This window comes from Pseudorca crassidens, chromosome 20 (assembly GCF_039906515.1).
Source record: "Pseudorca crassidens isolate mPseCra1 chromosome 20, mPseCra1.hap1, whole genome shotgun sequence".
Taxonomy (NCBI): Eukaryota; Metazoa; Chordata; class Mammalia; order Artiodactyla; family Delphinidae; genus Pseudorca; species Pseudorca crassidens.
Window position 1 is genome coordinate 13,821,651 of NC_090315.1, and position 27,356 is coordinate 13,849,006.

The 27,356-nt window shown below is 51.7% G+C and overlaps 1 protein-coding gene and 1 long non-coding RNA gene across 8 annotated transcripts in view; one reads left to right on the plus strand and one right to left on the minus strand.

Moving 5' to 3' along the window:
* Nucleotides 1-27,356, plus strand: part of AKT2 (AKT serine/threonine kinase 2) — a 52,150-nt gene that overhangs the window by 8,008 nt on the left and 16,786 nt on the right. For 3 of the 6 annotated variants that reach the window (XM_067719632.1, XM_067719633.1, XM_067719631.1), the window contains 3 exons: nucleotides 11,394-11,523; nucleotides 20,562-20,690; nucleotides 22,172-22,287. In XM_067719632.1, coding sequence (XP_067575733.1) covers nucleotides 11,478-11,523; nucleotides 20,562-20,690; nucleotides 22,172-22,287 — 291 coding nt within the window. In that variant the 5' untranslated portion in view covers nucleotides 11,394-11,477. Of the gene's footprint in view, nucleotides 1-10,274; nucleotides 10,416-10,488; nucleotides 10,614-11,393; nucleotides 11,524-20,561; nucleotides 20,691-22,171; nucleotides 22,288-27,356 lie in introns of those variants that run through there. The other 3 variants (XM_067719634.1, XM_067719636.1, XM_067719637.1) reach the window with 3 other exon arrangements.
* Nucleotides 5,618-10,429, minus strand: LOC137215050 (uncharacterized). Of its 2 annotated transcripts, none has more exons than XR_010939135.1 (2): nucleotides 7,762-10,429; nucleotides 5,618-6,445 (listed from the first exon to the last, which is right to left on the minus strand). It is a non-coding gene; the product is annotated as an uncharacterized lncRNA (long non-coding RNA). The 2 variants fall into 2 exon arrangements; XR_010939136.1 differs by having other exon boundaries at nucleotides 6,655-10,429.

Sequence of the window (27,356 nt, forward strand, 5' to 3'; positions counted from 1 at the left end):
GGGGGGGGGCGGCGTTGGGGAAGTCTCCTGAGGTGAGGCATTCAGGAATGGGCCAGGCAGGGTAGAGTCTGGGTAAAGGCCCTGAGGTGGGAGGTACCTTGATGTGGTGATACTGAAAGTAGGCCACTGTGGTGGAGCTGGGGGAGAGGGAGGGAGCGGAGGATGGCGGAACCCAGGTTGTTCGGGCAGGTCTGGGGTCCCCTAGGGTCGTGCTTCTCAAACTGGTGTCCAGAGACCTAGGTGGGGGGTGGCTGGTGAGGGTGTTGAGCATGTGTTTTGGGGTGGTGTCTGCGAGTTACCTGCTTTCTTTCTAGCTGTGTGTTTTCATTTATATGATATTTTTTAAAAAGTTAATATGGGCATGTCATGAATCATCTGGCTGATTCCTTTTAACCAACTACTGACAGTATTAACATAGCTGCCACTTCCATAGCTCTGGCTAACTGAGGCTCAGGCTGGCCCTTGACTTTGGAATTCACCTTTGTGTAATTGCTTCCTGTCTTCCAAAGCGCCGGCCTCACCCCCAACTGTGCTGGAAGCACGTTTCGTTGGGTCCCCACGACGACCCTGGGTTGTCAAAAAAGTCATCTTTTGAAATAACATAATAAATGCTTGGTCTGGTTGGTATTAAGATCAGATTTTATAGACCGAGGATGCTGACGTTCAGAGAAGCGTCCCTTGCAGCCTGGAAGTGGAAGTCGGGATTTGAGTCCAGCAGGACTCCAGGTATGGGTTTGGGCCTCGGAGCCCTGTTCCAGCTCCCTGGGGTGAGCAGGTCAGGGTCGTGGCTCGGGAGTGATGGTGTAGCGTGGGAGCGTCACCTGCAGGGGACGGAGCGTGGGAGCGTCACCGGCAGGGGACGGACGGTCCAGCCCTGGGCCTGTGAGCGTCCATGGTACTTGGCTCGCCCTCACCCCCGCCCCTGCCTTCGGCTCCTGGTGCCTCATTAAGAGAGGTTCTATAGAGCTACACCTCCAGTATGCTAGCCACTAGCCATGTGTGGCTATTTAAATTTTAAGTAGTTAAAATTAAAGTGAAAATTTAGTTCTTTCGTTGGACTAGCCCCAGTAGCCGCATTTCCGTCATTACAGAAAATGCTGTTGTCTAGATCAGCCATGTCCTGCACTCAGCCGCTGTTACGGTCTTGGGCACACAATTTATTCTCTCTAGGTCTCTGTTTCCTCTTCCAAAGAATGGGGATAGTAATATCTACCTCACAAGGTGGCTGTGAGGATTATTAATATGAATCCAGGCCTGGCACGTTGTGAGCACTCAGTAAATATTAGCCCTGGTGAGGATCCTGCCTGTTTGTTCCAAGGTGCCCTAGGGGTGACGTGGGGACTCACACCACCAGGCCCTGCCTCAGGGCTCGGCTGGGGAGGCAGGCAGAGGATGGCGGTGCGGAGCCGCTCCTGTGAGGGAGGAACCCCTCAGCCAGATGGGAGGGGCCGTGTGAGAGTGTGTGTGTGTGTGTGGGGGGGGGGGGGGGGGGCAGGGTGGCCCTGTTCTGCAGGGCATCGAGGATGGTAAGAGAGGGCTGGCTGGGGTGTGGGAGGGGCTCGGTTTCTTGAGAGTGAGGGTAGAGGGAGGTGGAAGAGGCTCAGGCTGGGACGCCGTGATTCAGTCTCCTCAGCTGTGTCCTAGCTGTCCAGCCTTCCTGTCCTCAGTTTTCCCCATCTGTGAAGTATGGGTCCTTGTGGTCCGCAAGTGAGCCAGGTGGTGGGAGTGTCAGGCCAGTGCATAGGGCTTCTTCTGGGCACAACTCCTGGAGGAGAAGGCTGGGGTACAGCTCCTGCCTCCCTGGGGCCAGGGGATTCCACACATTGCACCCTCTTCAGGCTGACACTTGCCATCTCCAAGCAATAGCCACAGCCCTTTGTTGGTTTTTTGTTTTTGTTTTTTGTTTTGGCTGCACCGCGAGGCTTGCAGGATCTTAGTTCCCCGACCAGGGACCCGGGCCCTGGCAGTGGAGTGCCGAGTTCTAACCACTGGACCTCCGGGGAAACCTAGCCACAGCCCTTGTAGCGGCCTCCCAGGCCCTGCCCAGCCAGGTCCCCGGCTTCCTCTGTAGCCACACACGCCTCGCTCCCCTCCGCCGCCTCCTGTGTCTCACGCAGGCCACACCTGGCGCTGTTCTTTCTTGGCCTGGCCCATTCTCCCCCAGGTCTCCAAGTGGCCGCCGCATCTCCTTCAGGTTTGTGCTCCGATTTCACTGTCTCAGTGAGCCCTGCTCTGACCACCGTTTATAAAATTGGAAACCCTCGCCCGCTTCCCACACACCTAGTCCTCTGTATACTTCTTTTCTCCATAACATTTGTCCTTCTGGTGTACTGTATAACTTATCTGTTTATTTAAATTATTTGTTTTAATGCCTGTCCAACCGCCCCCGACCCCATAAATTCTTCCAGGACAGGGAGTTCTGTTTTGGTCGCTGCTGACTCTCTGGGGACCAGAGCAGTGCTGACACAGCATGGGTGCCATACTTGTGGAATGAGTGAATGCAGGTTTTTTTGTTTCCCCTCCACTTGGCAGAACTCTGAGATCAGAAGCTGTGGTTCTGTTTGCCACCCCCACCCTGAATTGATGAAAGCTCTGGGCCTGGCCCTGGCTGTGTGGGGCTGGGGACACAGTGCAGACCAGGACAGGCCCTGTCTCTGCCTCGCGGAGCTCTGAGTCTGGTGTGGGAGGTGGATAATTAATTATACGAGTGACTGAGCACGGTAGAAGTGGTAAGTGCTGTGAGGGGACAGGAAAGCCGAGCTCTGAAGGTCTGTGACTCGTGAGGCAGGGGGCAGTCAGGGCAGGTTTCCCTGAGGAAACAGGGATTTGGCAGATGAAGATGGGTGGGGGACTAGCATGTGCAAAGGCCCTGGGGTGAGGGAGAGAGGGCGAGCAAAGAGCTAAGGGGACAGTGGAGGGGCAGGGAGAGCATGCTTACCAATGAGGCTGGAGAACAGGCAGGGGCCACCTCAAGTGGGCCTTTGTGGCCTCCATAAGGGCCTGTGACGTGATCCCAGAGCAGAGCTGTTTTTGGAGGGTCCCTCTAACTGCGACATGGTGCTCTCGAGTGTTACGGGTCTGTGGCCAGGCAGACTCAAACATTTGACATGATTTCTGTGGGTGCTGAAAGGCGGGCAGAGCAAGGCAGTGTGGGGCTGGTGGCAGGGAGGAGAAGGAAGTCTGCTCTGGTGCTTATTCTTGTCCCAGTATTGTTTGCAGCCCACCCACGCCTTCAGCCTGCCTCCAGTCTTACCTGCTCCAAGTAGACAGATGGGGCAGTTGTGGGGAGCATGTAGTGCTCAGGAGAAGAAAAAGTGTCTTCAATACTGCCTTCTTACCAAAGAGACAGTATAGGTAAAAATTCACATTACAGAAGCGTGTCATGTAGGAAGTGATGGTCCCCATGTCTCCACCTGCTGGGGAAATGCTAACACCTGATAGGTGTTGAGCAGTCATCGTATTGGGCTCTGTTTGAAGGCCTTTATGTGGATAAATTCATTTAATCCTCACAGCAGCCTTGGACCTTTGCTCCATTGTTATCTCTAACCTTCAGATGAGGAAACCGTGGTGGAGAAAGGGGAAGTGATTTGCCCAACGTCACACAGCAAGTGGCGGAGCTGAGGTTGAAATGCATTTGGTTCCCGAGGTCACCTTCACTCCTGCTCCCATTATTCTGCCTCTGTTGGCTCTTTGGCACAGTTCCTTCTCTGCACATGACGTTTAACATATACCTCGTGCCCTCCCATGGAAGACACCGTTCCCTGTAAGATCCACTGTTGATCACATAACCACTTTTCTGAAAAGGATGCTGCAGATGAAGTTTATACGTGGTTTGTGAGATGCACGTCCATCTCAGTATTGTCAGCCTGTGAAAAAATAAGCATATCGGAATTGAGGTGATGTGGTGCATACACGTTTGTGCTTCAGAAAGGGGTCAGGTCGATGTTGTCTTGTGCCGTGAGCACACTGAACGCTGACAGGCAGTGTCAGCATGTCATGTTGAGGTTGCATCATGTTCTCTCTGGTGGGTGGACCTTCACCGAGGGTTGGGTGCTTTGCTGGGCTCTTCCCACACATGAGCCTGTGATGGAGGCCCTGCTGTCATCCCCATTGCACTGCAGAGAAAACTGAGACTTGGGGAGGCTATAAAGTTGACGGGCAGGGACGTGAATCCAGGTGTGCCTTAACTCCACAGGCCACTTGGGCCCCTGTGGTCCCAGCCCAGCTCCATACTTCCTGATCAGGTGATGGGGCAAGTTATTTCACCCCTGTGACTTAGTATCTTCATAAAAATGGAGATGATAATAAGAGTGCCTTGGGAATTCCCTGGCAGTCCAGTGGTTAGGACTCTGCTTTCACTGCCTGGGGCCTTGGTTCAATCGCTGGTTGGAGAACCAAGATCCTGCAGTCCGTGTGGCGCAGCCAAAAAAATGAAAAAGAAAAAGTTTAAATATAATTATAGAAGGAGATGGAAAAAAAAAACACTCAGCTAAAGAGTGCCTGCCGCATAGGGTTTCTGCGAGAGTTGAATTCTCATGTACAAAGCACTTAGGTGTGCCTGGCGTGTGCCAGGTGCTGCGTAGGCATTGGCTCTTTCGTACTGGCATCATATTAACCGTTGTGACGATACCAGACCCTTGTTGTGGGCATTTAGTTTGCTTCCTGGGTTTCACTATTCCAGCAACAGTATTCTCAGAACAGCAATTCTCACCGAGGGGATGGCTTTGCCCCCAGGGGACATTTGGTCATGGCGGAAGACATTTTTGATGGTCAGAACTCCGAGGGAGGTTGAGCTGTTGGTTTTAGCAAGTAGAGACCAGGAATGCTGCTAAAACCTCTTACAGTTGGCAGAACAGCCCCATGACCAGAATTATCTAAATGTCACTAGTACCGAGGTTGAGTAACCCTGCCTGAGAACCTGTGTGCACCTGCATAAGCGTTTTCTGCAAGAGAAATTGCTCCAAGGACATGTGCATTTTCCACTTTATCAGTTTTGCTAAAGTGCCCGCACAAAACACGGGTCCAGTTCACAGAGCTGCGGGTGGTGAATGAGGGAGTCGTTCCTCTTGCCCTGTGCGCCTTTCCTCCCACATTCCCACCGGCAGACACTGCCTGTCGAACCACAGGTTCATATTGTCTTTGAATTTCTCTCCTGAGCAAGTCCTCCTGGGACTTGTAGGTGCGGCGCAGATTACAGAGCAGGTGACAGAGGCTCCTGGGGGGTCAGGGTGTCAGGACGGAGCCCCACCCCATTGTCTGCAGCTGCAGGAGATGCAGAGCCTCTGCCTCCCCCTCCTGCCTCCTTATCCCATCTGTGCTGTCTGGCATGGAAAGCAGGTCAGGGAGAGGGGGCGAGAGAAAAAGGACTTGACAAGGGGCAAGGAAAGGAATTTAACTTACTTTGAACGTGTTCTGGGCCCAGAGCTTCACTCTTACTCACGTTCATTCCACAGATAGTTATTAAGTGCCCACTGTGGACCTAGCACTGCTCAAGGTTGTGAGGATCGGGTTCTGCAGTGCCCGAGCAGGCCAGAGCCCCTGCCCTTACCATGCTGACATCACAGTGGAGAGAGGTCGACAGTAAGCTTGTAAACAAGTAAATATGTACAGTCGAGGCGGTGATGATGAGCGCTTTACTTTCATAAAGGATAACGGGAGGTCCTCTTGACCACAGAGGGTATGGAGGCTTCACGAAGAAAGAGACATGTGAGCTGAGGCTGAAGAAAGTGGGGCAGGGTCCCACGGATACTTGGAGAAGACACTTATGACTGAGGGGGCAGCATGTGCAAGGGCCCCAAGGTAGGGGGTCCAGGTGTGTTGGAGGCACCGGTGCCATGGAGGGTTCAGAGAGGTGAAGCGGGGGATGATGCAGAATAGGGTCCTGGGCTCCTGAAAGGACTTTGGCTTCTTTTACTTTGGGTGAGATGGGGACTTGGGAGGGGTTGAGCAGAGGAGAGGGTTTGCTCTGACTCAGGTGGTCACAGGGTCCCAGATTGTAGGAGGGGCGAGGACAGGAGCACTAGAGCTGCTCATCTAGGCCACACGGTCCCTCTAGTAGCAGGAGCCACTGTGACCTTAATTTTACAGATGAGAAAAGAGGTTTGGGAGGACCCTTTCCAGGACCCAGTCCCTTCCCAAGGCTACCAGCTAGGACGAGGCAGTCATCTGAGGGCCTGTCTCCCGTGGCCCTGTGTCATCCTGTAAATCACCTCTAATGGACGTGACTCCAGCAAGGTGAGATGAAGCTTCTGAGAGAGCTACAGTTTGGAAACCGTTGAGAAATAAGACCTCCGAGGCAGACAGAAATAAAAAGTCCTAAAATTAGGGACTTCCCTGTCGGTCTAGTGGTGAAGACTCTGTGCTTCCAATGCAGGGGGGACAGGTTCGATCCATGGTCGGGGAACTAAGATCCCGCATGCTGCGCGGCACAGCCAAAATAAAAGTCCTAAAATTAAAAAAAAAAATTACTAGAGTGTTTAAGACATACACTAGAACGAGTCAGTGATATCCATGTACTTAGCAGATATTTAAAACATCAAACCTTGCCCTTAGGGACCCATCTCCAGTTACCTCTCCTTTCCCTGCTCAGAGCTGACCACTGTGGATGGTGATTTTCATTCCCTTTCAGCTTTCTTCTGTGTTAAACATACTCACCAACACTCCAGCCTTGCCCCTCCGGGGTGCACATCCCTCCTCCGGCCAGATCATTGTACAGATGGGAGCGCTAAGGCCAATGAGGGTGTCGCTTGCAGCCGCACAGCCAAGAAGCAGCAAAGCCTGCGGCTGAAATCCAGAGCCTGCGAACCCCAGATTCCTCTTCCTTATTCATTGGTGACTGGCCCTGAGGTGAAAATCCAGGCAAGCCAGCCTTGGGGTTGGGGGGAGCCCCAGAAGCCAGGAGGCCTGATTTTAGCTCCCCTATATCTTCTGGACTCCCAAACCCAGGTTGTTTTTTATTGTGACTTCATCATAAAATACAGAAAAAGATGTTCAACGTATTTTATACAGTACAGTATAACAAATAACTGTAAAGCTGTGATTCTCTGTAATCACAATAGAACATTGTCAGCTCCCAGAAACCTCCCTCCTCTGTTACTCCCAAATGTAACAACTCTCCTGACTTTTGGTTATTTGCTTCCTTGATCTTCTGCACAGTTTTACAAGTGAGAAACAAATGGTGTCATGTTGCCTGTTGTGAACTTGCTGTCCATGGACTCATACTTGATGTGTCATTTGGCGTCTGGCTTCTTTCACTCCGTGTAAAGTTGTTACGCTTCATCCCTGTTGTAGGTATCAGTAGTTTGGTCCCTGTGTGGTGTTGTGCTCTATGAATTTTACCTTAGTTTGTCTATCCATTCTCCTGTGGGTGGATACCTGGTCTGTTTCTAGTTTTGAGGTTACTGTGAATGTTGCTGCTGTGAACATTCTAGTACATGTCATTTGGTAAACAAAGGCACTCATTTCTGTTAGAGGGCTGTGGAATTGCTGGTTCATGGGGTAGTTTTTAATTGAGTTTTAATTGTTACTGCCAAACAATTTTCCATAGTGGTTGAACCATGTTATACTCCCAGCAGTACCGATTCCTTTACGTTTTTGACAACGCTTGGAGTTGTCAGTTTTTAAAATTTTAGCCATCCTGGTGGGTGGTTTCAATTTGCGTTTCCCCATAACTAATGAAATTGTGTGCGTTCCTTCATTGTGTGAATGTCCTCTCCTTTGAGGTGCCCTTGCTCTTTTCACCTTGCCTCCCAGGTGGCTCACCTCTAACTGACAGCTGTAGCTCCTGCCCAGACCCTCAGCGACTGAAGCCCACCCACCCTACTGCATGGGTGGGGCCATGCAGACACTCCCCTGCTGTGCTGATGCCTGGCTTCCAGAGGCAGGTCTGGGTGTCCTCCATCGGGAGCTCCCCAGGGAGCAGGCCATCTTCTTGGCTGTGGTGATGGTGTTTCGTCACTGCAGGACTGCGTCACAGATACCTCAGCTGACGTGCCACCCTCAGCGGGAGGATGGGCAGGATCCAGGCAGGATGCAGGGGCTCTTTCAGTTCCTCCCCCACCCTCGCCCGAGCTGCTGCTTGCTGGCTTTTTAGTTGCTGAAGTGAGAATGTAAAAAGGGGCTCTGGTGTGCCGAGCTCCTCAGCTGGGAGACCCAAAGCAACCAGTTCCCCTCTCTCAGCCTCTGCCCTGCCCTGGGCATGGTCATGGCCCTCTGGTGGGGTGGTTGGAGTGATCAGGAGAGGCTCTGGAGGAGCGCCCTCACGCTCAAGGCCACCCAGCTGGCATTGGCTCCTGGACTCTGCAACCCTGACCACTCTCGGCCACACCCGGCTGCCTTCACCTCTGTCTGATCAGCCACGTGTTTGGGTGTTCACTGGGGGCCAGGCAGTGGGCCGAGCCTCTGCACACAGTGGGTGCTTTCATGCTGCTGACAGCCCTGGTGCTGCTGAATCACGGAGGCTCCGAGAGGTGAAGTTGCTGGGCTGGGGAGGGCGAGGAGGGGAGGGGAGGGGAGAGCTGAGATTGGACACGAGGCCCCTGTCCTTTACACATCCACCCTTCCTTTGGACTCTGGGTTCTCCATCCCAGCCCTGTTTGGTAACCCAGCCCTGTTCTGAGCTGAGCTCGTACCAGGGGAAGGTGCAGTGTTGGCCCCCGTGTTGGAGAGGAATTCCCTAACTCCCCACCACGCCTGCCTCCAGGCCCAAGTGTGCTCCCTGCCCCGGCTCCTTACCCTGTGCCAGCCACATTCCCCAAGCTCCTTCCCAAGCTTCCTCAGGGGCTTTGCACTTGCTCTTCCCCTGCCTGAAATTTGCTCCCTACACGTTGGCTCACCTGTCCCTCATACAGCGTGGCTAACACAGCACCCATTCCCTGCCCTCCTTTCCCCTGTTCATTTTTCTTTGCTGCCACCTGACGTTGTGACCTGTGTACTGTCTGCCTCCGCCACTGGAATGTGAGCTTCCTGAAGGCAGGGGCTGTGTCTTAGTGACTCTCTGTCTCTGGAACCCAGGACAGAGTCTGGAGCTTAGGACATGCTCAGAAAAAGATTGGTGGCGTGAATAGATTCTGGAATTGTTTCTGAGGCTGTGTCCGGTCCTGGGCTGGGGATCTTCTGGGGAGACTTGGGTTCGTTCATTGTGCATTCAACAGAGAGCCAGACACCGGGCTGGTGCACTGAATTAGTGTTTAGAGGTGTGGGGAGAGTTGACAAGGAGGTGCATGCAGAGGACCCAGTCCAGCCTCTGAGGTCAGGAAGGCTTCCTGGAGGAGGCATTGGTTCAGCTGAGACCTTAAGGAAGAGGGGGAACTCACAGAAGGTGTTGGGGATGGAGGCCAGAGGGAAGGACCTGAGTGCCAGAAGCCTGGCAGAGAGTGAGGGTCGGGGAGGAGGGGCTGGGGAGGTGGGTAGTGGCTGGTGTGGTAACCATTGTCACGGTCATTAGCCTTTCTTGAGAGCTTTCTAGGTGCCTTTCTGCTTATGCCGGGCCTTCTTGTGGGAAAGGACCTTGTTCTGTGTTCTGAGCACACTGGGGAACCATGGAAGGGTTTTGAACAGAGAGGGACAGGGTCAGATTTAGGATGGAGTACAGGGGTTGAGAGCACAGGCTGGGAACCCAGGGAGAAAGCCAGGGTGGGAGGGGAGGCAGGGCAGGAGAGGATCAGGAAGCTGGTGGACGGGCAGAGAGGACAACGGTCGGAGCAGGGGTGGGAAGCAGCAGAGGCCAGGGCCTGAGGGGCCTGGAATCCCAAGCTGAGGAGCCTGGCTCTTTCCCGAGGCCCCGGGGAAGCCACGGGTCAGATTTGAGGGTACCTCTAGGTGCTGAGGGAGACAGATGGGAGGATGGGAGGCTGGGGAAGAGGTGGGGTGAGTCCTCCTGGGAGAGGACAGCGTTGGACCTGAGCCACGTTGTAGGGAGGCTGGGGTGGAAACCCTGGTCCCATTAAGACTGAAGCACAGATTGGTGGATGTTTGGGAGCGAAGATCTGGCGGTCCTGGGTGTGTTCAGTCTGTGGGTGTGAGCCCCGGAGGTGCCAGCCATACCTGCTGGGGGACAGAGCCCCTGCTGGACCCTGTCTTTGCAGCTCAGAGGCCAGAACGTGATTTCTCCCCCGCTGTTTACTTCCCTGTCACTGTCCATCTTGTCTTCCTCCGGCTTCCTCCCACTTACCTCCCTTCCCTCTGCCTGGGGCCCGGGCAGCCTGCCACCGTCACATGCCAGGCAGTAGTGTGTCCAACCCACCAGCTCCCCTGGGGCACAAGAGAAAGCTGATGCCCACGGTGTCCCCAGAGCCAGCTGCCACTTCTCTGGGGGCCACCGTAGCTCCTGACCTGCTGTCCGCAAATAACCCCAGGCCAGGAAAGGCGAAAGGCGCCTTGAGCTCCATGGCCCCTGTCCAGGCCTGTGGCTCCAGGTAGGGGCCCAGCTGGTGGCTGCCTTCCCCCCTTTCTGCCCTCTGCCCCGGGAACCTGAGACGAAGCAGCGGCCTCGGCGTCCGTCAGTCTGTTGGCTGCTGGTCCCTGAGGACGGAAGCAGAGGTCTCTGGGAGGGGACCAGGGCCTCGGTCAAGCCCCCAGGACTGGCTCCTGGGCCCCAGATAAGTGTACACGCAGTAGGTTCCTTTCTTGTTGAAGATCCGGAGCACTGAGACCTTGCTTTCCTCTGTCATCTGGTGGGGACAAGGGGACAAGGAGGGAACTGAGGCTGTGGGAGTGATATGAGGTGGCCTGGTGCCGGGGTGGGGTGGGGTACTCGGTTTGCTAAAGGTGGCAGGTTGGTGGCTCCTTGGTTTGGAAAGGAGAGAGTGAGTGAGTGAGTGAGAGAGAGCGAGCGAGAGAGGGAGTGTGTGCATGTGCGTGTGCGTGTGCGTGTGTGTGTGTGTGTGTGTGTGTGTGTGTGTGTGTGTGTGTGTGTGTGTTTGGGGCTGGCAGGCAGGTACTGGTGGCTTTGAGCACTCCCTCAGGTGCCCAGGGCTGTCTGATTCAGCCCAGGTGACCTCAGCGCTGGGGCATGGGAGTGACGCAGGGGGCGGAGCTGCAGCTCCTCACCTGCCTCCCGCCCCACCCCGCCCCGCCAGGAGTGACGGTGGGTGGAGGGGCTGCCTCTGCTCAGCACGGGTGTCCTGAGTGTCCGGGCACAGGCCAGGGAGCTGTGCTCCTTCCAGAGTGGGCTCTGAGGGCAAGCTCGTGTCCTTTCCCCCAAAGACTGGGCTCCCTGGGGACATGGCCACCTCTTCCCCCTCAGCCTGGGCCCCAGGGCAGGTCTCGCCCCACCCGCCCTGGCTCCACCCTGTCAGAGCAGCCTGAGGGGCCTCAGAGGAGGGCTGTCCCGAGGGAAGGCGCAGAGGCCCAATCCCCCTCCCACTCTGACAGGCTCCTCTCTTGTCTTGCAGACTGTGCTCTGTCCACCGCACCTCCTGCATGTCCTGCTGCCCTGAGCTGTCCCGAGCTAGGTGACAGCCTGTCACGCTGCCACCATGAACGAGGTGTCTGTCATCAAAGAAGGCTGGCTCCACAAGCGCGGTAAGGGGCTGCTTTTGCCCACAGGATTGCGTGTCTCCCCTTTGCGCCCTGGCTCTCCTGGCAGCTGTGCCCTGAGAGGCAGAGGTACAGGGTCTTTACCACCTGAGGAGCCAGCATTCCAAGCCCTGCCTGCCTCCCTCCCTGCCCCTGGCCAGTAGCTCCTTACCAGCCCATTTCATGGGATCTTTGAAAGTAGTCTGGACAGAGGGACTGTGGCTGTGCCTGGACCTGAGCCTCCAGGCCTAGCTGGACCTCCTGCATGAGCCGCCAGGCCACGCCTCAAGTTCTGCCTCTGCATTAGTGATCCTGTTTGTAGCCCCATTTTATAAATGAAGAAACTGAGGCTCAGAGAGGGTCAGTCACTTAACTGAAGTAGCACAGTGAGGTGATATTCAGCATTTATTCATTCAGCAAATACTCATGGAATGTGTGGTATGCTGGACTGGCCGCCCCAGGCTCCCAGGACGCTGTGGTGCCCTCGTGGAGTTTGCAATCCGTTGGGGAGTGGGGACAGACAGTAAACAGATAGACAGACATCATGTCAGGTGGCGAGTGCCGTTGTGAAAAATAGGAGCTGTGAGGGAGAACAGGCTGGAGAAAGATGGGGTTCAGTGGAAGCGGCTCTGAGGAGGGGACAGTGAACAGAGGCCTGGAGGAGGTGAGGGAGCGGGCCACACGGATAGACAGGCAAGGGTGTTGCAGGGAATGAGACAGCAAGGACAAAGGTGGGACTGTGTCTGGACCGGAGAGGTGACCAGTGTGGCTGGCGCAGAGCGAGCGAGGGCGAGCTGGAGGAGGTGGGCAGAGCGGTGACGCAGCATCAGACCGTCCGCCCTCGACTCCATGGAAAGGGCTTTAACTCTCCAGGCGTTCAGAAGCCCAGGATGTTGTGAGCCGGCGCGTGACCCGGTCTGCTTGTGCTGGTGGGCAGCTGAGAAATGCGGTCATTTACAGGGAAGAGACTAAGAGACTAGACCCTTAGGCCCCAGGCCCCTGCCCCAGAACCAGCACACTTAACGCCCACGCTGCCGTGTGCAGCGGCAGCTAGGAAGAGGCACGTGCTGGGAGTCAGCTTGTCCAGGCGCCCAGGAGCGAAGGAGGCAGACTGTCCTGGCTTCCGCAGGCCTTCCCCTGCGGAGGGGGACGCCAGGCCTGGGGGTAGCCGCTCTGTGCGCTTTCATTCACTCAGCAGACATCTGTTGAGCAGCTCCTGTGTTCCAGGCACTGTTCTAGGTGCTGGAGACACAGCAGTGAACCAGATGAGCCAAAAGTCCCCATCCTTTTGTTGATGTCTAACATTGCGGGGGAGAGCCCATGGCACCTGAGTAGACAGGTGTGAGCAGGAGGAGGGGTGTGAGGGGGGCTGTCCCAAATGGGGTGGTCAGTGAGGATCTCACTGAGAAGGGGGGTTTGAATAAAGATCTGAAGGGATGCGGGAGAGTGAGCCCCACAGTTAACTGGGGCAAGGGCGAAGGGGACAGCCCATGAGTCCACAGAGGGGAGTGGGCCAGGCATGTTTAAAGGGGGCGAGGAGGCTGGTGGGGCTGGCCCTGTAGAAACTGGGAGACGTGCCCGCCCATCCTGCCCTGTCCCAGCCCGCAGACATGGAGCAGTGATGAGGGACGGAGGTGGCTCCCCAGGCCAGGCCTCCCCCATCACACTGAGCGGGGAGAATCCTTTCCTGCTGCCCTTTCCAGGCAGGGTGGTACTCAGGACACCTTGGCCTACCCACCCGATTGGGCCCTGAGTGTGGGGCTGCTGACAGAGCTTTCTGAACCTTGGCAGGCGTCAGCCCTGGCTCTGCCACCTCCTCTCAGTGTGACTGGGTAAACTGTGTCATCTCTCTGAACCTTGGTTTCACATCTGTAAAGTGGGTCAACAACCCAGGCCTCTGAGATTGTCAGCTTCATGAGGGCAGGGATTTTATCTGGCTTGTTCACTGAGATGTCCCCAGTGCCCTAGAAAAGTGCTTGGCATGCAGTAGGCACTCGGTAACTGTTGAATGAGCGTTTGGGATTGTGTGTGTGGATAGTGCGAGTGTGTTAGGGTGTGCCGGGGTCTCAGGCTCCTGTTTCCGTGGCCCGTGGCTCGCTAGGCTGGGTTGGCAGAGCCCTGAAGGTGGCCCGAGAACTGTGGCCGGGGCAGGGCTTTGTCTCTGGCATCAGTGCTGATGGCATTAAGTGGATCTCAGCCCCTCCTAGACCTTCAGTGTCTCCACTTACCTGCATGGACCCAGACAAGCTGCTGAGATGACCACCTGCCTTGGGTTTGTACCATAGCTACACACATGCGTGAGTGTCACTCCTGGGTCTCTCCAGTGCCTGTCCTTCTGAGCAGCAGCTGGCAGAGGTGGGTAAGGCAAAGTGGGCCCTGCAGCTGTTTGGACACCCCCGCTACCCCACCCCACCCCACCCCTGGTGGTTGACATAACAGCAGCTCCGGCTTACTGTGTGCCCACTCTGCCAGGCCTGGGGCTCTGCTCTAGGCAGACCCAGTTTTGTTGCATTTCCATTACTGCCCCGTCAGGTGGGCACCGTCTCGCAGACTAGGAAGCTGAAGCTCGGCAGGGAGACTGACTCGCCTGAGGTCTCGGCAAGGAGGTGGTGGAGCTGAGGTTCAGGCTCCAGCTCCTGAGACAGCTCCTGGCTCGCATGCTGCCTCTTGCTCAGCAAGGTCCACTCAAGGAATGGGTCCCTTATTCCACGTGCGGGTGTCCTTTCTGACACAGCCTCAGCATACTCTCTCCCAGGCCCCACCAGGCCAGGCCCCGTCTGCCAATTTAGAGGCAGACAGCGTAGTAGTCAAGAACGTGGACTCTGGACAGAGCAAACCTGGGTTCCAATCCCAGCTCTCCCGGTCAACAACTGTGAGCCTCAGGCAGGTAATGAAACCTCTTTGTGCCTCAGTTTCCTCACTTGTAAAATGGGATTGTTGTGAGGATATTTTTCCTTCGAGGTTTCTTTTTTTTCTTAGCTTGTTATCGATACATAAAGCACCACAGGTAAGTGCCTGGATTATAAGCTTACCCCCAAACCTGTGTCCAGGGCAGGAAATAGAGTCAGTCAGTCCCCAGAAGCCCCTGTGCCTCTCCCAAGCAGTAACCACTCTCCCAACCTCCAACAGAGTAGATGAATTTTTCTAGTTTTGTTTTTCTTTCTAAAATTGAGGTAAAATTTACATAACACTGAATTAACTGTTTTCAAGTGCACAATTCAGTGGCCTTTAGTACATTCACAGTGTTGTGTAACCACTACCTCTGTCTAGTTCCCAAACATTTTCATCTGCCTGAAAGAAAGCCCTGTACTTGTTAAGTAGTCAGTTCTCATTCCCCCTCCTCCCAGCCCCTGGCAGCCACCAATTTGTTTTCCGTTTTTATGGATTTACTTATTTTGGACATTTCATATAAATGAATCATACAATGTGTGGCCACAAAAGTCTGGTTTCTTTCACTTAGCATAACTTTTTTTAAAAAATAAATTTATTTATTTTTTTATTTTTGGCTGTATTGGGTCTTCGCTGCTGCTCACGGGCTTTCTCTAGTTGTGGCGAGCAGGGGCTACTCTTCGTTGCGGTGCGCGGGCTTCTCATTGCGGTGGCTTCTCTTGTTGTGGAGCACGGGCTCTAGGCGCGCGGGCTTCAGTAGTTGCGGCACGCGAGCTCAGTAGTTGTGGCTCACGAGCTCTAGAACGCAGGCTCAGTAGTTGTGGCACACGGGCTTAGTTGCTCCGCGGCATGTGGGATCTTCCTGGACCAGGGCTCGAACCTGTGTCCCCTGCATTGGCAGGCGGATTCTTAACCACTGCGCCACCAGGGAAGCCCCCAGCATAATGTTTTTGAGGTTCATCCATGCTGTAGCACGTATCAGTACTTCATTCCTTTTTTTTTTTTCTTTTTAAATTTATTTATTTATTTTTGGCTGTGTTGGGTCTTTGTTGCTGCTCCCGGGCTTTCTCTAGTTGCGGTGAGCGGGGGCTACTCTTTGTTGCAGTGCGTGGGATTCTCATTGCGGTGGCTTCTCTTGTTGGGGAGCACGGGCTCTAGGCGCGCGGGCTTCAGTAGTTGTGGCATGAGGTCTTGGTAGTTGTGGCTCGCAGGCTCTAGAGCGCAGGCTCAGTAGTCGTGGCGCATGGGCTTAGTTGCTCCATGGCATGTGAGATCTTCCTGGACCAGGGCTCGAACCCGTGTCCCCTGCATTGGCAGGCGGATTCTTAACCATGCGCCACCAGGGAAGCCCCTTCATTCCCTTTTATAGCCAAACAATATTCCATTGTATGAATATACCACATTTTCTTTATCCGTATGTCTGTTGATGGACATCTAAGGTATTTCTGCCTTTTGGCTATTGTGAATAGTGCTGCTATGAACATTTGTATACAAGGATTTGAGTACTTGTTTTCAGTTTTGGGGGGGTATACACCTAGGAGTGGAATTGCCGGGACGTATATATCTCTTAGATTATTTATAATCTATTATATATAGTTAGATAATGTGGGTAAGAAATGTATAAAACCTGGGTCATACATTCTGTATGTGTAATGTACAGTGTATTCTGTATTTAACTTTTTGAGGAAGCGCCAAGCTTCCACAGGGTTGCACCACTTTACATTCCCACCAGCAGTGCACAGGGTTTCCATTTCTCCACATCCTCACCCACAGCTGTTCTTTTTCTTTTAGTTTTTTTGTTTTTTTTAAATAAAAGCCATCCTGGTGGGTATTAAGTGGTATCTCATTTTGATTTGCATTTCCCTAATGACTGATGATGTTGAGCATCTTTTTATATGCTTGTTGGCCATTTGTATATCTTTGGTGAGATGTCTGTTTAAGTCCTTCACCCTTTTTTTTCTTTTAAGATTTGGATAAATTATTTTTATTTTTATGCCTATTCATATCTTCTTGTATTGATTATGTTATGTATGTATTTTAAGATTTTAACTTCAAAAGTGTCAATACTGATTTTTGGCATATAGTTCATAGTTTTATACAATCAAGTCTATCAAGTTTTTTTGCTCTTTAATTTTTTTTTTTTTACATCTTTATTGGAGTATAACCATTTTACAATGTTGTGTTAATTTCTGCTGTAAAACAAAGTGAATCAGCTATATGTATACATATATCCCCATATCCCCTCCCTCTTGCGTCTCCCTCCCACCCTCCCTATCCCACCCCTCTAGGTGGACACAAAGCACTGAGCTGATCTCCCTGTGCTATGCGGCTGCTTCCTACTAGCTATCTATTTTACATTTCGTAGTGTATATATGTCAATGCTACTCTCTCACTTCATCCCAGCTTACCCTTCCCCCCCCTTCACCCATTTTTTAATCAGACTGTGTTTTTATTGCTTAGTTGTAAGAGTTCTTTATATATTCTGGATACTAGACTCTTATCAGGTATACGATTTGCAAATATTTTCACCCATTCTGTTTGGTTGTCTTTTTATTTTCTTGATAGCATCCTTTGCACAAAAGTTTTTTATTTCAGTGAGTCCACTTGATCTATTTTTTCCTTTGTTGTCATATCTAAGAATCTGTTGCCAAGTCCAGTGCCACGAAGATTTACCCCAGTGTAGTTTTCTAAGAGTTTTATAGTTTTAGCTCTTATATTTAGGTAGATCCACTTTGAGTTAATTTTTTTATATGGTATAGGGTTCCAACTCTGTTCTTTTGCATATGGGTATCCAGTTGTCCCAGCATCATTTGTTGAAGAGACTGGCCTTCCCCCCTGGAATGGTCTTGGTATTGTTGTTGAAAATCAGTTGCCCATAAGTATGTAGGTTTATTTTTTGACTCACAGTTCTACTCCATTGGTCTATATGTTTATCTTTATACCACACTGATTTGATTATTGTAGCTTTGTAGTAAGTTTTGAAATCAGGAAGTATGAGTCCTTTTACTTTGTTCTTCTTTTTTTTTTTTTTTTTTTTTTTTTGTGATACGCAGGCCTCTCACTGTTGTGGCCTCTCCCGTTGCGGAGCACAGGCTCCAGATGCACAGGCTCAGTGGCCATGGCTCACGGGCCCAGCCGCTCCGCGGCACGCGGGATCCTCCCAGACTGGGGAACGAACCCGCGTCCCCCACATTGGCAGGCGTACTCCCAACCACTGCACCACCAGGGAAGCCTTGTTCTTCTTTTTCAACATTGCTTTGGCTGTTTGGAACCCCTTGCCACATGAATTTGAATTCCATGTAAATTTGAGGGTTGACTCTTCCTCAACAGCAAAAAAGGCTATTGGAATTTTGACAGGGAATGTGTTGAATCTGTAAATGGCTTTGGATAGTATTGTAATCTTAATATCAGGTCTTCCAATCCATGAACACAGGATCTTTGAATTTATTTAGGTCTTTAATTTCTTTCAGCAGTGTTTGTAGTTTTTAGTGTATAAATCTTTGCCTCCTTGTGCTGTTGTAAATGGAATTGTTTTCTTAATTTCCTTTTTGGATTATTCATTGCTGGTGTATAGAAACAGTTTGTTTCTGTGTGTTGCTTTGGCTGAATTTGTTAGCTCTAGTAATTGTTTTGTGGATTATTTGTGATTTTCTGTATATAAGATCATGTTATCTGCAAATGAGATACTTTTACTTATTCCTTTTCAAGTTGGATACTTTTTATCTTTTTTCTTTTTCTCTGGTTAGAACTTCCATTACAGTGTTTCATAGCAGTGGTGAAAGTGGACATCTTTGTCTTGTTCCTGATCTTAGGGGAAAGTTTTCATCCTTTCATCATTGAGTATGTTGTTAACTTGTGGGTTTTTCACAGATGTCCTTTATCCTGTGGAAGAAATTCCCTTCTCTTCCTAGCTTACTGAGTATTTTTATCATGAAAGAGCGTTGGATTTTGTCAGATGCCTTTTCTGTGTCAATCTGGATGACCTTGTGTTTTTTACCCTTCATGATATATACTGCATTGATTGAGTTTCATGTATTTGAACCACCCTGGCAGTCCTGGGATAAAACCCACTTGGTCATGGTATATAGTCCTTTTATTGTGCTGTTGAATTTTGGGTTTTGCTAGTTTCTGAACCTTACATACATGGAATCATTTAGTATCTACATTTGAAAGAATTTAACAAGTTAAAACCTATAAGATACTTAGGACAGTGCTTGGCAGGCACAAGGACAGTGCTTGGCAGGCACAAAGTACCGCTGATAGTACTATCTGATCATCATCATTAATTGATGGATATCCTCATAAGAGGAAACAAAGACATAGAGAAGTGAGGTGGCTTACTGGAGCGCACCCTGCCGTGCTGCCTCTCCACGTGCTATGTGAGTGAAGGGCCTGGCACACTCTTTGCTTGCCCAGTGGACTGATGATAAAGAGTATTTATTGATTTATTGGTGTGCTGGGCCCTAGCTAGGCTGGGTGCTTTATGTGTGCTTTATATTTGAAATCTCTTTTTTTTTTTTAGCAACTTGAGATATAATTCACATACCATACAATTCAGCCATTTAAAGTGTACAGTTCAGCAGCTTTTAGGGTATTTAGAGTTGTGCGTCCATCACCACAATCGATTTCAGAACATTCTCACTACCCTAAAAAGGACTCCCCCTTGGCCATCACCCTCCAATCTCCCCCCAGACTCCCCCCTCCTCAGCCATAGGCAACCACTGATCAACTTTTCAGATCTGTAAGTTTCCCTATTCTGGACATTTTATGTAAATGAAATCATATAATTTGTGATCCTTCGTGACAGGCTTCTTTCACTTAGCATAAGGTATGATTCATCAACCTTGTAGCATGTATTAATACTTCATTTCCTTTTTTTTTTTTTCTTTTGGCCGCATTGCACGACATGAGGGATCTTAGTTCCCCAATCAGGGATCGAACCCGTGCTCCCTGCACTGGAAGTACGGAGTCCTAACCACTGGACCACCAGGGAATTCCCAATATTTCATTTTTTTTATGACTGATATTAATATTCCATCGTACGGATATGTCATGTTTTGTTTATCCATTCATTAGTTGATGAACTTTTGAGTTTCCACTCTTTGTTTTTTTTTAAGATTTATTATTTATTTATTTAATTTATTATTTTTGGCTGCATCGGGTCTTAGCTGCAACTGCAGCACACCGGATCTTCGTTGAGGCGTGTGGGATCTTTCGTTGAGGCATGTGGGATCTTTTGTTGCAGCACATGGGCTCTTGCGATGCGGTGCTGGGCTTCTCTCTAGTTGTGGCGTGCAGGTTTTCTCTTCTCTAGTTGTGGTGCATGGGCTCCAGGGCGCATGGGCTCTGTAGTTTGCAACACGCAGGCTCTCTAGTTGAGACGCTCGAGCTCAGTAGTTGTGGCATGTGGGCTTAGTTGCCCCGCGGCATGTGGGATCTTAGTTCCCCAACCAGGGATCGAGCCCGCGTCCCCTGCATTATAAGGTGGATTCTTTACCACTGGACCACCAGGCAAGTCCCTCCACCCTTTACTATAATGAATAATGTTGCTGTGGACATTTATGTTTTTTGTGTGGATATATGTTTCACCGTCTTATTTTAGTCCTTAGCAGCCCTCTGAGGAGTGGGTCCTTCTAGTGTGCACCTGTGTGTATGTGTGTACAGCGTGCCTGGATATTCATGGTTAGAAAAAATGGAAGGGGTCAAGGAGCATTTGGAGGGCACAGCAACAGTTATACCCCGCCTGGCACAGTGTTTTGACATTTGATCCACCTGCACAGCTGTACTGGTGAATACCCGCCCATGGGATTTGGCCTTACAGGGCCACAGGGCATGTGTGTTTGGAAGCCTGGGCCCCCCCTGGGACTGGGCCACGCGCTGGCAAGGATGGCTCACTGCTGGACACACGCTGAGGCAGCTGGTGCCCTGAGGCGCTGCAGCAGGCGCCTTCCTGCCAGGCATGACCTCTGGATCACTGGGCCCAGCCCAGTGCCCAGCCTGCACTAGCAGGGGCCACCTCGAGGGTTTCTCCAGGAGAAGCACCCTCCTGCCCACCCTCTTGTCCATCCTCCTCCCAGTGTGGTGCCCCTTGTGAGGCACTGCCACACTGGGCTGGCTGCCCTGACCTCTCTCCCTCCCGCCCTGCCTTCGTACAGGTGAATACATCAAGACCTGGCGGCCCCGGTACTTCCTGCTGAAGAGCGACGGCTCCTTCATTGGATATAAGGAGCGGCCCGAGGCCCCCGACCAGACCCTGCCCCCCTTAAACAACTTCTCTGTTGCAGGTGCGTCTCAGGGGCTCAGAGAACGGCTGGCAGGTGTTGGGGACACGTGGGGCTTGATCATTCTTGGGCTGTGGGCCTGTCTGGGGCCTCTTTGCCCTCAGATCTATTTCGCACCCTTTCCCTGCTCCACCGCTGTGTTACTGGGCCTGGGGGGTGTATTGGTCAGCAGTGGAGAGCGGGAAGCAGAGAGAAGCTGGGGCATTTTCCGGCCTTCTGTCCCCTCTGTGGTACCCGAAGTGGTGCCTTCCTGCCAGACACTGACCAGTGAAAGCTTGGCCGGTGCAAAGCCCTTGCCTGGGCCTCACAGAACCTGCCCTCAGCCCACTGCCACCTTCCTTCCCTGCTGACCTGATTGGTCACCACATCCTTGTCCCACCTCCTTAGAACATTTCAAAGATGCTCACCTCCACCGCCACCTCGTAGCCCAGACCACTGTCCCCCTCCCCACTAGCTCCCTGCTCTAGCCTCTTCCCCAGCCTCGCCTCTCGAGGCCACCCGACCTGGTCGCTCTGCAATCCAGCCCCCACGCCCCTCTCTGTCCTGCTTAAAGCCTTGTCCTGGTGGCTTTCCTGTGTGCTCGTGACCCCCACGTGGCTGTCCCCAGCCCTGGCTTCCCTCCTGAACTCTCCCCACCTGCGCCAAGGAGCTTCCTGCATGTTTCTCCCTGGGATGCCCACCGTGGGATACCCAACGTGCCCCAAACTGGCCTTTGGGTCTCCTCTCCCTCCCCAACCTTCTGCTCCCCATCTCCTTCTCTGGGAGGGCCCTGTTGCCCCCTCATCCTCAGGCCAGAGGCCAGGGTGTCATCCCAGATGCCTCTCTGTACCTCCTCTGTGGCCCATCTACCTGTCTTTCCCTCCCCTCCCCTGCCGCACTCCGGTGTAGCGCCAGCCTCCTGGGCTCCCGGCCTCCATCCTCTCTCGCCCTCTGCACGGCAGCCAGAGGGATCCGTCTAAATCTGTTCATGTCCCTTCCCTATTTAAAGCCTTCCACGGCTGCCTGCTGCCCTCAAGACAAAGTCCAGATTCCTCGCCATGCCCCCTGAGCCCCGCAGGCTGGCCTCTGCTCACCTCTCCAGCCTGTCTCTCACTTCTCCCCGCCTCACACGGAATTTGCTCTTCCCTAAGTAAGCTGGGCCCTCTCTCACCTCTAGGCTTCTGTATACGACGCACCCTTCTGCCTTCAGAGCTCAGTGCAGAGATGCCCCTTCCTCAGGGAAAGCCTCCTGAGCCCCTGGGCTGGGTTGGCTGCCTCTTAGGCTCCCCACCCTGGTCACAGCCCCGACCACTGAGCCATCACTGGAAGGGCTGTCTCCTTTCCACATACGCACACTGGACCTTGAGCCCTGCGGGGCAAGGCCAGGGCTGTCTCGGTCACTAAAGTGTCATGGGGCTGGCACACAGGAGGTGGCTTGGGGAATGTGGGGTGCAGACTGGCAGGGCTGTCCCTTTACCCTCCCGGCTCACATCCCTCTTCTGCAGAATGCCAGCTGATGAAGACCGAGAGACCGCGGCCCAACACCTTCGTCATACGCTGCCTGCAGTGGACCACAGTCATCGAGAGGACCTTCCATGTAGACTCCCCGGATGAGAGGCAAGTCTGGGCCTCTGTGTGGCAGCCCTTTGAGAGCGGCCAGGCTCTGTGTGAGGAGAAGGGGTGCAGATGGATAGATTGCCCTGAGCCCCTCCTTAGGAGTTTCCCATCTCAGCCCTTTTGCCAGCTAGGACGTGCAGGGCTTCTCAGCCCACAGACTCCCGTCCACACCGCCCCGTGTCCTCAGACTGGGGGCTGCATTGGAATCGCGGGGGGGGGCTTGTTAACAGTGAGGCGCTCTCGGCCACTTCGGGGCCTCTGATTGTCTAGAGATCTGCAGAGGGTCAGGGAGCTGCATTTTTAATGAGCATCTCCATTAATTTCGAGGCAGGTGGTCTAGAAACTCAGTTCTTTAAAAGATCAATTTAATAATCAGAAGAGATACAGATTCACCTAGTTGAGAAATCAAACAGCAGAAGGAGGTGTCTAGTGAAAGCTTCGCTCTCACTGTAGCCCCGTAACACCCCACCATCCCTGACCCGCAAGTTAACCGCTGTTCTTACTGTATCCTGCAAGAGCTTCCTCACCGTGAACGCAGACAAGCTCACTCAGATAGGACTCCGGTGCCCTGCTCCCCTTGTTTTTTCTTTTTACACAAAAGGTGGCATTGTACCCAAACTGTTCTGAACTTGCTTTTTATTTAATGTATGTTGGGGACTCTCTCTACTTCAGTATATATAGAGTTGCTGCTGCTGCATTTTTTTTTAACAGCTGCACGTCTGTGTCCCCAAGTTTGTTTAGCAGTTCTTTATTCATGGTGACTGGGGTGGCTTCAGCCTTTTGGGCTCATTAGAATAATGAGATAATTATAATTAGATAAGCAATAATTAGATAAGCAGTACCTTGTGCTTATCTTGTTCGACATACTTATAGTTAAATCTGTAAGATGAATTCTTAGATGCGGGATTGCTGGGTCACAGGGGAATATGCATTTGTAATTTTGAGAAATGCTTCTTTTAGGCCATGTCTAAGAGTGTCCTCACAGCCTTGTGTTTTCAAACGCTTGGATTTTTACCAAACGTTTGGTGAGTTTGAGTGTCCTTTCGTGTTCAGGGGCCATGTGAGTTTCCCTTTCTGAACTGTCTGTTCATATCCTTTGTCTGTTTTTCTTTTGGGTACTTGGTCTTTTGCTTATTCATTTCTGAAAGCTCTTTATAAGAGAGCTTAGATCTTTGTAATGAGTGGCAAATATTTTTCCCTCACTTTGTCCCTTTGGCTTCACTTTGAGAAATATTCCTTTAGCTTGTCTGTGGGGTGAGGATTCAGCTGATCCTCTGGAGAAACCTAAAACAGTGCCGTCCAAGAGGAGTCTCTGCCATGATAAAAATGTTCAACAGCTGTGGCGTCCAAGAGGGTAGCCACTACTCACATGTGCCTGTTGAGCATTTGAAATGTGAAATGTGGCTAATGAGACTGAAAATGGAATTTTGTATTTTATTTAATTATCTTAAATTTTTAAATAGCCCCATATGGCTAGTGGACAGTGCATTTCTAGAGCATACACAAAACAGTATCATAAGACATATTACTGTAATCTATACTGTAATTGTCATTGCAAAGCTTCCCAAGATTAAAAATATACCTGCCCCACCATGGGGAACAGGGTGACCATCGCAGGCCCGCTGAGGTGTTACTCAGATGAAAACTGGGCACAGAAACATGGACTGCCAGTAAAAGCAAATTGAGACCGGCAGGTGCATAGGGTCTAGGTGTTGGGCTGAGTTTTGAGGGATGGGTAGGAGTTGGCCATGGAGATAGGAAGAAGAAGGTGGCTTCAGGAAAAGGGACCAGCATGTGAAAAGGCCTGGAGGCGAGGCAGCTTGTCATTCCAGGGACAAGAGGGTTAAGCATCACTAAAGAATCAAGGGCCAGGGGTCTTGGAAGAGGGGAAGTGGAGGCCTTGAAGCTGGCAAGCTCAGCTGGCGCCTGGACTCCAGATGGAGGTCCCCACAGGGCTTGGCAAGCAGTGAATCGATTGGGGTTTGTCACAGGGTTGCTAAAAGATTCAGGGGGATGATAAACAGGAAGCCCTTGACTCAGCAGTACCTGGCACACACTTCGCAAGCCTGGAGAAGGAGCAGTGGGGAGCTGGCAAAACGTTTTAGTAGGCGAGAGACCTGCTGCAGTTTCCATTATAGGAAGATACCATGCTCTTTGGCGTGGGGAAGAATCCCTTTACTAAGACTGTGCGGGCTAGAGAGCCCCCAGCTTCCTCCTTCTCTTCGTACCTGCCACTGCCACTAGAAAGAAATCTGATAGGATTGCTCTGAGACCAAACCCCAGATTGCTGACCTTAACCCCAGGGAAGGTGTGAGCCAGAAACCCAGAAGAGGGAGGCTGCTCTGCTCGTGGCTGTCCTCACTGCCCTGCGCAGGCCTGAGCCTGGGGAGGGGTGGGGGTGGGGTGAGGACCGACAGGGGCCACGCTGGTGACTGGTGGCTGCCTGGATGCTGCAGCGGCCTGCTCACTTCCTCCCCCAGTCGGCTCTCCCCGGGGCACCTAGAGCGATTCCCCTACTCCCTGCCCCAACTTGTTGTTTCAGGTGGACAGAACAGTTGAAAGAACAGTATCGTAAATGAGCAGCTAGATACCCTGCACCTAGGTTCAGCAATTCAGCGTCTGCCATGTTTGCCTCATCTGGCTGTGTTGCTTTTTTTTTTTGCGGTACGCGAGCCTCTCACTGTTGTGGCCTCTCCCGTTGCGGAGCACAGGCTCCGGACTCGCAGGCTCAGCAGCCATGGCTCATGGGCCCAGCTGCTCTGTGGCATGTGGGATCCTCCCGGACCGGGGCACGAACCCGTGTCCCCTGCATCGGCAGGTGGACTCTCAACCACTGCGCCACCTAGGAAGCCCCCCTGGCTGTGTTTTATGCTGTATCTTGAACTTCTGTTCGTACTTTGTGACACGTTTCTCCTTAATACATCAGCAGGCATCTCCTAAGAATAAGGACTTTCTTCTACAGAATCCTGGTGCCCTTATCATGCCTGAGATGATCATTGATAATATGTATTTACTAACATCCTCTCTAGATCTGTGCCGTAGTTGAATTTCCCCAGTTGTCCTCAAAATGTTGTTTTTCAGACCAAGATTTGAAAAACCAAGGTACATGTTGTCTCTGGCCCATTTTAATCTAGTTCAGCCTTTGTCTTTCTTCCCCGACCATGACATTAATTTTTTTTTTTGACAAGCCAGACTAGTTGTCTTGTAGGATGTCGCATACTCCGGATGTGTCTTACTTTTGCTTTTTGGCACTGTTTTCTTTGTTCCTCCGTGCCTGTATTTCCTGTAAACCAGAAATAAGGTCTGAAGCAAGGTTGGCAAACTATTGCCTGGCCTCCTTTTTTTTTTTTTTTTAAATTAATTAATTTATTTTTGGCTGCATTGGGTCTTTGTTGCTGCGCGCGGGCTTCCTCCACTTGTGGTGAGTGGGGGCTACTCTTCGTTGCGGTGTGCTGGCTTCTCATTGCTGTGGCTTCTCTTGTTGTGGAGCATGGGCTCTAGGCGCACGGGCTTCAGTAGTTGTGGCACGTGGGCTCAGGAGTTGTGGCTTGCAGGCTTTAGAGCGCAGGCTCAGTAGTTGTGGCACACGGGCTTAGTTACTCCACGGCATGTGGGATCTTCCCGGACCAGGGCTCGAACCCATGTCCCCTGCATTGGCAGGCAGATTCTTAACCACTGTGCCACCAGGGAAGTCCCTAGCCTCCTAATTTTATAAATAAAGTTTTATTGGAACATAACACACCCGTTTATTTACCAATTATCTATGACTGCTTTTGCTGTCCTGTGGCAGAATTGAGTAGTGACCAAGCTGTGACAGGGACTGTGTGATCTGCAAGGCCTAAAATATTTATTATTTGGCCCTTTCCAGGAGAAGTTTGCAGACCCTTGGTCTTGGCAGGTACACTTAATAGTGCATCACATTAGTGTGATCTTTTTAATGTAAATCTTATATTGTAATTTCTCTGTTTAGGACTCTTAGTGGCTTTTAGTTCCACTTGGAGTAAACTCCAAAGTTGATGCTCTACTCTACAAAGTCCTACGTGATCTGGACTCCTCTCCAGAATCATTTCCTACCACCAATTCCCTCAACTTCAGCCACCCTGGTCTCCATGGTGTTGCTTAAACATGCCAAGCACACTTCCTACCTCAGGACCTTCGCACTTGCTGTTTCCTTTGCTTAGAATCCTCTTTCCCCAGATATCATTACAGTTCTCTTTCTAACTTTGTGAGGTCTCTGCTCAAATGCCACCTTCTCAGAGTGTCCTGCTCTGCCTTCCATGACTGTTACCTTTACCCTGCTTTATTTTTCTTCATAACACCTACCCTACCTGGTGTGACATTTTCTTTTTTTCTTCTTGTTTTTTTCGGCCATGCAGTACAGCTTGCGGGATCCTAGTTCCCCAACCAGGGATCGAGCCCGTGCCCTGCAGGGGCCTGCAGTAGAAGTGCAGAGTCCTAACCACTGGACCACCAGGGAATTCCTGACATTTCCCATTTATTTATTTGTGCCGGGAATATAACTAGGTGTTCAGTAAATGTTTGTTGAATGAATAAAAGAATAATTAGAACGAATGCTCTGTTGAGCCAGACCTTACTCTAAGGTCTTTACATGTATTAACTCATTTATCCTCACAACATTTCTAGGAGGGAGTTCCTCACCTGCTAAAGAGGCATGATGATGGTGAAGCTGAGGCACAGAGAGTTACAGAGTAAAAGAAAGAAGATTTGAAGGGCCTGGGTTTTCCCTACCAGGCAGGGCTGGACCTGGGTCAGCCAAGTCAGCCCATCTGAGAGTGTCTGAACAGAGGGAGACCTCAGATGCCCTCCAGCTGTGAACACCCCTCTGGTTCAGAGGAGGGCCCTTGTTAGGGAGAGAGGTCCCCATCTGCCATTAGACCAGCAGTCAGCTGTTATTTCTGAGGCTGTGACGAGGACAGGCCTGTGCACTAAGGACAGCTCGGCCACCTCCAGTTCACCGAGCTTCCCTCCAGGGTGCAGTTCGTTCTGCTCAGCAGGATAGCCCAGGGCTGGGGCCCAGGGTCTGGAGTCAGACCAGCCACCGTGCCACTTTCG